Genomic DNA, 10,000 nt, shown 5'->3' on the forward strand with positions numbered 1-10,000 from the left:
AACGTGAACTTTATAACGATTTTTGTTTTTCCTTTTCAGTTTACATAAATTGCTGTGTCGTTATTGTAAATAATTTGACATTCTCACACTGATGATGGAGAGACTGGATGAGAGGTGGCGGGCAGGAAGGGAGCAGGTTAATGTGGCCGAGTTTTAACTTATATATATTTCCGGAATAAGACACATGCCACTAAAATTTCTTTCACAATTTGTTGTTTATTCCAGTCTCTGATTCGAGTCGAACACGTAAATAATGGACAACAACAGCATCGTCAACAACAACAGAAAACAAAGGATAAGAAGAAAACATTAATTTAATAATTTATGGAAGACTTGGATTAAGTTATCTAGTTTCAACAATTAGAAGCACTTGCGGTGCACAATACCAGGACCTGATTCATCGTACTCTTCCTTCGTTACCCACATGGCCTGGAAGGTGGACAGAGAAGCCAGGATGGAGCCACCGATCCAAACAGAGTACTTGCGCTCAGGAGGAGCAATGATCTTAATTTTGATGGTGGAGGGAGCGAGGGAAGTGATTTCCTTCTGCATGCGGTCAGCAATACCAGGGTACATGGTGGTGCCGCCAGACATGACAGTGTTAGCATAGAGATCCTTCCTGATATCAATGTCACACCTCATGATGGATGTGTGTACTGTTTCATGAACGCCCACGGATTCCATACCCAGGAAGGAAGGCTGGAAGAGAGCCTCAGGAGCACGGAAACGCTCGTTGCCGATGGTAATGACCTGACCATCGGGCAGCTCGTAAGATTTGTCCAGTGAGGTGGAAGCAGCAGCCTGAGCCATTTCACTCTCGAAGTCCAGAGCGACATAACAAAGCTTCTCCTTAACGTCACGGACGATCTCACGCTCAGCTGTGGTGGTGAAGGAGTAGCCACGCTCTGTCAAAATCTTCATTAGGTAGTCTGTCAGGTCACGGCCAGCCAAGTCAAGACGCATGATGGCGTGAGGAAGAGCGTAACCTTCATAGATGGGGACAGTGTGAGATACACCATCGCCAGAGTCCAGCACGATGCCAGTAGTACGGCCTGAGGCGTACAGGGACAGTACAGCCTGGATGGCCACGTACATGGCGGGGCAGCTGAAGGTTTCGAACATGATCTGAGTCATCTTCTCACGGTTGGCCTTGGGGTTGAGGGGAGCCTCAGTCAGCAGTGTGGGGGACTCCTCAGGGGCAACGCGAAGCTCGTTGTAGAAGGTGTGGTGCCAGATCTTCTCCATGTCGTCCCAGTTGGTGATGATGCCGTGCTCGATGGGGTACTTGAGAGTCAGGATACCTCGCTTGCTCTGTGCCTCGTCGCCGACGTAGGCATCCTTTTGACCCATGCCCACCATCACACCCTGGTGACGAGGGCGACCGACGATGGAGGGGAACACGGCTCGGGGAGCGTCATCACCAGCGAAACCAGCCTTGCAGAGGCCGGAGCCGTTGTCGCAGACCAGCGCGGTGGCGTCTTCGTCACACATGATGGAAGTGGAGGAGTTGAATCACCTGGAATCCAGTACAAGCAAAATGATTTCGCTTATCATCCAAAGTCGTAAGAAACCTAACCTGATGATATTTCAGATTATTGTATGTATCCTTTTGCAAACCATTTCATGTATATTGCATTTGTATGTCCGTCAATTTTTATAGCTAGATAATGATCTACTTGTCTCTTTTGTCCGTTTTTTTTTTTTTTTCTCTCCTATTCCCTTGATTTATATAATCATTTACTTGCTCAATTTCAATTACTACATTGTTAAGTGGTAGATCAATAGAATGGACTCAGTAATCAGGTTGTTAGTGGTAAGTCATAAGGACTTAAATTTTTCCAACATTGTAAATGTTGGAAAAATTTATTAATGAGGATGGTAGGTGGAAATAGGTATGTTTCATGCAGGGACTGTTACTCGTAGGCCTGATAGCTTCTTGCAGCTTCCTTTATTTACATATCTTCTTTTGTTCTTAAGCAAATTTTTTTTTTTCTATGAAGAACAGAGTTTTACATTTATCTCATTTTATATTCGTCTCAAAAGTTAGCTGCATGTAGTACACGGATGAAACACAGAAGCCAAGAGCACCCAATTCACACAAACGCTCGCACACTGGCACACACACACACACACACACACACACACACACACACACACACACACACACACACACACTTGAACGATCTGTAATATTTTTCATGGATCCACTGTCTTTATGTGCTCTCAGTATTTTCTTCACTGTCCAATCTAGAATTACTTCCACTTAACGCTGGAAGCACAACCAGCACTGACATATGGATCATATCACTGATAACGGGCTGTCTCCTCACATCCCCGATAACTTGCCTGAAGGGGACGATGGAACAGGCTTGTATCACGCGGCAGTGAGGCAGATGAACGGACTGACGCCTTGACTCGGCTCCTCCGTGTGGCTGCTGCCGTCGTGGGCCGTGCTGGACGACTGGCCTCTTGCCTGTTATTCGTGAGTGGGACATTCGTGGTTTGTATTTATAGCGAGGCCTTTGTGGGCCGGCAACTCCGTAGTGTGGCTGCCAGAACTGGGGCGACCTGTCATATTATACGACCCGAAAAGATTCATAACCGAGCGTAGTGATACTTTCAGATTAAAAACAGACCTCGGCATGTGTTCTGGATCGTAAGGTAACACGAGTGTCCTAAATATAGCAGCAGCGTCGCATAAGTCGATGGTGATGAAACGCTGAGGAGAGAGGTTGAGGGGGTGAGGCGTGGCAGGGGAAGAGACTCGGAGGGCATGGGGTTATGGGAGAAGGGGAACGTGGTGGATGTGGTAAGGTAGCGAGTCTTGGCCTCGCGAGATACCGGAGTGTCAGCAAGAGTTATAGACCCCTCACGACGGCTGTGACGGGGCCGAGGAGCACCGCAGCCGCCGCCATGACGCTACCGGAGATAATTCATGATAAATGAATGTGAACTGCGACGTGGACCGTAGGAACACCTAAAAAATATTTATTAATTGTATTCATTCATTAGCCATGTGGGAGAAAAAGGCTGCATTTACTTGCTGTCAGTATGGGTTGCGCTATTTTCGGTGTTGGAATAATGCTGCGAGCATGAAAATTAATTTGTAGAGGAAATACTTTGACCCTCATGTTGTATTACCAGTAATGAAAATAAAGGGACTGCAATTAATATTTCGCTCCTGTTTGACTTTCATGTATTCTCACACTCAATTTTTTACTCGAAAATAGCAGACGGATTCACAGGCAAGGCTCGTGTCGTGAGTCATAATGATTTGGTATTGGCAATGAGGCCTCAGATTCACCTTATGAGCTGCAGGCACTGGTGTCATGAGCCATGAACCTGGAGGTAATGAGGCTTCGGGTTTAACGTTGATAAGACGCTTAACATTCACCTGGCTAATGATGGTGGTGATGGCAGCAGGTGGACAGCTCAGGCCACGGGACAGGAGATGCTCAGATTGATCTCAAGCCTTACGAATCACGTTCAGCAGTCAACTTCACAAGCCATTAAGAGATATCGTGATTGGTGGACGAGGCGTCCCACCAGCCAATCATGTGTCAGGACACAGGGATAAAAATTTTATTTTATTATTGATAAATGTTATTTGCTGTTGTCTCTTCCGATCAGCGCCGGGCATTCCACCGTGGGCGCGGCCTTCCCGTAGAGCCACCCTGAACCCCGCTTCTCGGCTAAATCTTGCAGGAATAGTATTGAAAAAAAGGAAATAATAAAAAAAAAAAAGTGAACGTGTTGATGCCAAACTCTAGGCAACAACAAAAAAAAGGAGAGAGAGAAAAAAAAAAGTGACACTTCAGGTCTTGTGGATCTTAAAAGTAAACATGTCAGTAAAAAATACCAATTTATCACTTGGACTTTTTTTCAGTGCCTGTAATGCGACGAACAAAAGAACAGCCTCATTTACGGGAATTTCTGAAGCGTCCAAGGAGAGCCCGCCGCCGCCACCACGAGTAGTAGTGGTAATAACAGCAATAATAATAATAATAATGATAATAATAATAATAATGATAATAATGATAATAATAACAATGATAATATTGTCATTATTTTATTGTTATACTATTATTATTATCATTATTATTATTATTATTATTATTATTATTATTATTATTATTATTATTATTATTATTATTATTACTATTATTACTACTACTACTACTACTACTACTACTACTACTACTACTACTACTACTACTACTACTATTATTATCATTATCATCATCAGTAGCAGCAACAGTTGTTTCCTGTAAGACAGAATTGTGAAAAGTACTTTTATGGATTTGGAGAAGGCATATGACATAATTGATAGGGAATGAATGTGGGATGTCTTGAAGTTGTATGGTGCAGGTGGTAGATTGTTAAAAGGGGTGAGAAGTTTTTCTATGAGAACAGCAGAGCATGTATAAGGGTAGGGAGCACCACTAGGGCATGGTTTCTGGTCAAGATGGGGTTACGCCAAGGATGTGTGATGTCGCCAAGGCTGTTTAATATCTATATGGATGGTGTTGTGAGGGAAGTTCATGCTAGACTGTTGAGTAGAAAGATGGAGCGTTTGCAGATGACTTAGCATTGATAGCAGATACAAAGAAGTTAACCAGGCTGGTAGAGGAGTTTGGACGGGTGTGCAGAAGAAGGAAACTGAGGATTAATGTCGGAAAGAGAAAAATAATGAGGTGCAATTGGGCAGGTGGTAGAATGAATGTATGGCTGAATAGTGAGAAGCTGATGGAGGTAGAGTATTTGAAATATCTTGTATCTACAGTAGCGGTAGATGAGGTAGAGACAGAGGTTAGAGCTAGGGTGAAGGAATCAGGAAGTGTCAGGAGGTATGAATAGACTGTGTGAGAGTAGCGCAATTGGATTGAATGTAAAGAGAATATTTCAAAAGGGATAATAGTGACTACTGCACTATACTGTACTGAGACTTGGCGTATGGGAGTAGCAGATAAGAAAATATTGAATGTAATGGAGATGAGATGCTTAAGGACTATGTTTGGAATAATTCAGATGGACAAAGTCAGAAGTGAGGAACTGAGAAGAACGGGTGTTGCGAGAGAACTGGCAGGACAGGCAGAGCAGTGTGTGCTGAGATGGTATGGACATGTTTAGAGAATGGAGGATGAAAGGCTGGTGAAGAAGATAGATCAAGTGTGAGAGGTGTGAACTTGCAAGGTAGGCTACGTAAAGGATAGATAGTGTAAAGGAAGCATTAAAAGGAAGATAAATGACACTGGAGCACAGTATAATGATTGTGCGTGACAGAAGCGAATGGAGAACAGTTGTGAGTGCGTGAGGAATGACGCGGCTCAGCGATCTCCGAAAGAGGCGCCACACATCGACGGTCTCACACAGGTGTGGGACAATCGGATATGGTTGAGGAGAGTATTGGCTGTGAAGGAGCCTTGTTCCGGACGAAACAACCCAAACTGCCCAAACTGTGAGACTGATCTCTGTAAAGCGAGGGCAGGAGTAGTTCCTCTTCTCCGTGGGGGGCCAAGGGGCGTGGTGTGAATGAATATGAATATCAAAGTTGTGTATTTTATCTTTTTGGGGGAGACAGCCTTGGTATGTGTATGTATGTGTGTATGATTTTCATCATCATTATCATTTTATTATCTCATCATTATTATGATATTATAATCAACAGTCTTTAGTAGTAGTAGTAGTTGTAGTAGTAGTAGTAGTAGTAGTAAAAGTAGGTGTAGTAACAGCAACAGCAGTAGATGCAACGGAAGTGGTAGTAGCAGCAGCAGCAGCAGCAGCAGAAGTAGTAGTAGTAGTAGTAGTAGTAGTAGTAGTAGTAGTAGTAGTAGTAGTAGTAGTTGTTGTTGTAGTAGTAGTAGTAGTAGTAGTAGTAGTAGTAGTAGTAGTAGTAATAGTAAAAGTAGTAGTAGAAGAAGAAGAAAAAAATTATTTAACTTATTGTGCCAAGATAAAAAGATTCGGTTTGTTGGATGAGCCTAATAGAAGTCCTCGAAGTAATATAGTATACCCTAAAACGTTTTCCTTCTACCACAGCATCCAGTGATCAACGAGACTGTAGCAGGCTGTCCTCTTCTCTCCACCACCCTCACCAAGGCGAAAGCGGCTCCATATCTGACCAGTCTACAACTTACAACAGGAAAGCGAGATAATGTATACGTATTCCCTCCCTCCTCTCTCCCTCTCTCTCTCTCTCTCTCTCTCTCTCTCTCTCTCTCTCTCTCTCTCTCTCTCTCTCTCTCTCTCTCTCTCGACTTCATTTGCAATAGATATATTACTCAAACATTTTTTACTGAGGTAGAATTCAATTGCATTATTTAGAAGTGGCTTGTTTTTAAGCTTGGAAGCAATAAGTTGTCACTTGCTTGCCTTCCGAAGGTGTCTACTGGCATGGTTTATGTAACAATGCATCTGGGACTATTTTCATCAGTGTCAGACACCAGATTAACAAAATGACTCATGGCAAACTCCTGTGCTTCGTTTATTGTCTATCTGTCAGTGGGGATGTAGTCGCGAAAGATGACAGGCACTCCGTTTTTTATTATCTTTTATTATTAATATATAATCTTACATTCATACTTAACAGGTACAGCACAGTGATGAACATGGTTATAAAAATGAGATCATGACTTGGTCCAATGTAGGTCGTGATAGCGGCTGCGTTACGTTGACTAGAAACACTTTCGGTGAACTATTCCCGGGCCGGACTCCTCGTACTCCTCCTTGGTGATCCACATGGCCTGGAAGGTGGACAGCGAGGCCAGAATGGAGCCGCCGATCCAGACGGAGTACTTGCGCTCAGGGGGGGAAATAATCTTAATCTTTACTGTGGCGGGAGCGAGATAAGTTATTTCCTTCTGCAGTCTGTCAGACATTCCCGGGTACATGGTGGAGCCGCCAGACATGACAATGTTGGCGTATAAATCCTTCCTTATGTCCACGTCACACTTCATAATGGAGTTGTAGACGGTATCGTGGATGCCATCAGCCTCCATGCCGAGCAGCGAGGGTTGAAAGAGCGACTCCGGACACCTGAAGCGCTCGTTGCCAATGTCGATCACTTGTCCGTCAGGAAGTTCATAGGACTTATCATCTGAGGGGGAAGCAGCAGATATTTCATTTTCAAAGTGCATTGCCACGTAACCAAGTTTTTCTTTCATGTCTCGGACAATCTCACGCTCAGCCGTAGTGGTGAAGGAGTAGCCACGCTCAGTAAGAATTTTCACGAGGTAATCTGTCAGGTCACGGCCAGCCAGGTCAAGACGCATGATGGCGTGAGGAAGAGCGTAACCTTCATAGATGGGGACAGTGTGTGTCACGCCGTCGCCAGAGTCCAGCACGATACCAGTAGTACGGCCAGAGGCGTACAGAGACAGCACAGCCTGGATGGCCACGTACATGGCGGGGGTGGCGAAAGTTTCAAACATGATCTGAGTCATCTTCTCACGGTTGGCCTTTGGGTTGAGGGGAGCCTCAGTGAGTAGAACCGGGGACTCCTCAGGGGCAACGCGAAGCTCATTGTAAAAAGTGTGGTGCCAAATCTTCTCCATGTCGTCCCAATTTGTAACTATTCCATGCTCGATGGGATACTTGAGAGTCAGGATACCTCGCTTGCTCTGAGCCTCGTCTCCAATGTAAGCGTCCTTCTGTCCCATGCCCACCATCACTCCATGATGCCGCGGTCTGCCGACGATGGAAGGAAAGACAGCTCGCGGTGCATCGTCGCCGGCAAAACCAGCCTTGACCATCCCGGAGCCATTGTCCACCACCAGGCCACCTGCTCCTTCTTCAGACATCGTCAAGGCTGCGTCTAAAGTCTGCAAAAGAAAACCATTTTAGTAAGGGAATATTGCATAAGCATAGATTCGGTTCTCATTATTTATTGGATGCTAATGAAAATTCCTTACTATACCAATAATTGTTCTCTCATGTTGTGCTCGTGCATGGTCAGTGACACAGATCAGATGTACTGCTTCAGTATGCAAAAGATAATCTATTGTCATTATGCCTTATAGAGCCTCTCTCATTGTTTCTTAAAAAAGCCCCACGCAGACACAACCCAGGCAACAATATCAGGACCACAACGCAGTTAAATGCCGTTTGTTTATCTCATTTTGCCACCCCGACCGACCTCCCGCTGTGGGTGTGTCTCCTCCTCCCCTCCATTCCCTTCCTTCCCACGTCCTGCCGCCACGTGTGCCCCCTTCCTGCCGCTCTGTCCTCTCCCCTGAACACATGTGTGCCCCAGGTCGTTTTTATGCTACACAGTCTTTCCCCACTTCCTTATGACTTATATCCATTTTGAAGTTCAATTAACGTCTGCCCAGTCATAATATATGAACCCTAATGGAGAGAGAGAGAGAGAGAGCGCAGAACCGAGCGACTTTGGAAGTTATCGAATCGGCGCTCTAAGGTTCAATCTGACCTCAGAACGGTGGGAGAGGCAGCGCCCATTCCTGATCCTAGCCGATGTTATATGACTGCTTCTGTACTTAATCAGTCTAAAAATCATTATCATTATCACCTCTGTACCTAAATACTTTCACTGCCTTTCCTAATGGTTCAATTATTTCAGTACTTTTAATATTTCCCAAGTTGCACATAAGACACTTTGGTTAATCTTAGAGGCTCGCCAACAGAAGCACAGGGACATAAGGAAGAATAGCGCCTCTCTGCCCCAGCGTTCCGTCTCATCATTGACACTGGTGGAGGAACGCGAGTCGAAGCGGTGTCGAATGTCTTGTGTGTCGAGGCGTCTCACGGTTTCGCTTTTTACTCCGTGCTTCAACACACACACAAACACACATACGCCAGTAATGGATTTCATTTTGGCGGCGTCACAAGTATGAAGCTGAGTGAACGCCAACAGTGAAAGAGAGTGATGAGAGAAGGAAAACTAAGTAAGTGGAGAACCTGTTTTTTCTCTCATGTAACGTTAATTAGTACTGAAGAAAGATAATATGTGAAAGAGTGAAAGGTACGTAAACAAAGAAGAAAATGAGACAATAAGATAATTAATAACTGAGAAGAAAAGAACAGTGAATGACTTGGAATAACCCAGTGAGGACAGATAAATGAGACTGAATGAAATGTAACAAGGAAAAATAAAATCAAAACTAGACAATGATGAAATAAGAAGTTTTGAAGGAGTGGCCTGGAATGGACTGGCGATCGATAGAAGTGAATAGAAGTGGTTCGATGAGACGTTAGACCTGGAGTGGATTTATGGAGACTGGCGGTGGTGGAGGAGAGTGGAGGGCGCACCTACCTGGCTGGCTGCGTGGCTGGCGACGTCCTGCAGGAGAATGAGAGGACACACTCCGCCTCCCACATTAAAGCCCAGGGAAGAGATTGTTATTTTTAGTAAGTATCCCAACCTCCTCCGACACTTCTGTCACCACCCCCGCCTCCCGCCTGCAGCCTCCCCTAGTCCCTCCCACCACAGCTGGCCCACACTTCCTGTCTACTCCTCGCTGCGCCGTCCCTCATATTCCTCCCTCCTCCGCTGAACCAGTAAAGCAAGTTCTCTTTTTTTTTTTTCTGTTCCTCCATCTTCTCTTCTTTTCCAGAGGCAAAAAAAAACAAGAGTTCCTCTTTTCTCCTCCTCCTCCTCCTCCTCCTCCTCCTCCTCCTTTTTAGAACCAGAAAAGCAAAATTCCCTTTTTTTGTTCCTCCATTTTCTCCTCCCCTTCTCTAGGGCCGGAAAACCAAGGCTCCCTTCTTTCACCTCCTCCTCCTCCTCCTCGCTTCTCATGTGGCACTCACGTAGATCTTGATGAAATTTCATCTCAATCATAGCATCAGACAAACGTCACTGATGATGTCTCCGATAATGTCACACTCATACGCCATCAGGAGCGTGGCCCCCGTGCTCACCTTCATCTCCCTGGCCCTTTAAACTTGCACATCACGCCACATAACTTAGGACGCTGTGGTCGTTTTAAAAGTCATTTCCCAGTGAATCTTCATTTGGGTTCACTTTTAGTTTATTCACACA

The 10,000-nt window shown here is 44.9% G+C and overlaps 2 protein-coding genes across 3 annotated transcripts in view; both read right to left on the reverse strand.

Annotated features, from left to right (window-relative positions):
* LOC135089935 (actin, muscle-like) overlaps nt 1–2,485 on the reverse strand; it is a 2,750-nt gene extending 265 nt beyond the window's left edge. Inside the window, exons 1-2 of the mRNA XM_063986125.1 lie at nt 2,347–2,485; nt 1–1,516 (exon numbers count right to left, since the gene is read on the reverse strand). The exon at nt 1–1,516 is cut by the window's left edge and continues 265 nt beyond it. Of these exons, the coding sequence (XP_063842195.1) occupies nt 361–1,491 (1,131 nt within the window). The 5' untranslated portion in view covers nt 1,492–1,516; nt 2,347–2,485 and the 3' untranslated portion in view covers nt 1–360. The remainder of the gene's footprint in view (nt 1,517–2,346) is intronic.
* A 4,115-nt stretch (nt 2,486–6,600) lies between these two features.
* Nucleotides 6,601–9,425, reverse strand: LOC135089936 (uncharacterized). 2 transcript variants are annotated; one of them, XM_063986127.1, is made up of 2 exons: nt 9,272–9,425; nt 6,601–7,820 (listed from the first exon to the last, which is right to left on the reverse strand). In XM_063986127.1, the coding sequence occupies exon 2, from the start codon at nt 7,797–7,799 to the stop codon at nt 6,675–6,677; it is 1,125 nt and encodes a 374-aa protein (XP_063842197.1). In that variant the 5' UTR covers nt 7,800–7,820; nt 9,272–9,425; the 3' UTR covers nt 6,601–6,674. The 2 variants fall into 2 exon arrangements, with proteins under 2 accessions (XP_063842197.1, XP_063842196.1); XM_063986126.1 differs by lacking the exon at nt 9,272–9,425 and adding an exon at nt 8,582–9,197.
* Nucleotides 9,426–10,000: the final 575 nt, after the last annotated feature.

Source organism: Scylla paramamosain, chromosome 34 (genome assembly GCF_035594125.1).
Source record: "Scylla paramamosain isolate STU-SP2022 chromosome 34, ASM3559412v1, whole genome shotgun sequence".
NCBI classification, from domain to species: Eukaryota; Metazoa; Arthropoda; class Malacostraca; order Decapoda; family Portunidae; genus Scylla; species Scylla paramamosain.

Bases quoted from the DNA above. Each gene is read 5' to 3' on its own strand.
- LOC135089936 (XM_063986126.1), bottom strand. From the start codon at position 8,830: ATGAAATCCATTACTGGCGTATGTGTGTTTGTGTGTGTGTTGAAGCAC. The intron at 7,821-8,581 runs GTACTGAAATAA...TTTCTTTTGCAG, and splicing joins CAACTTGGGAAATATTAAAA to ACTTTAGACGCAGCCTTGAC.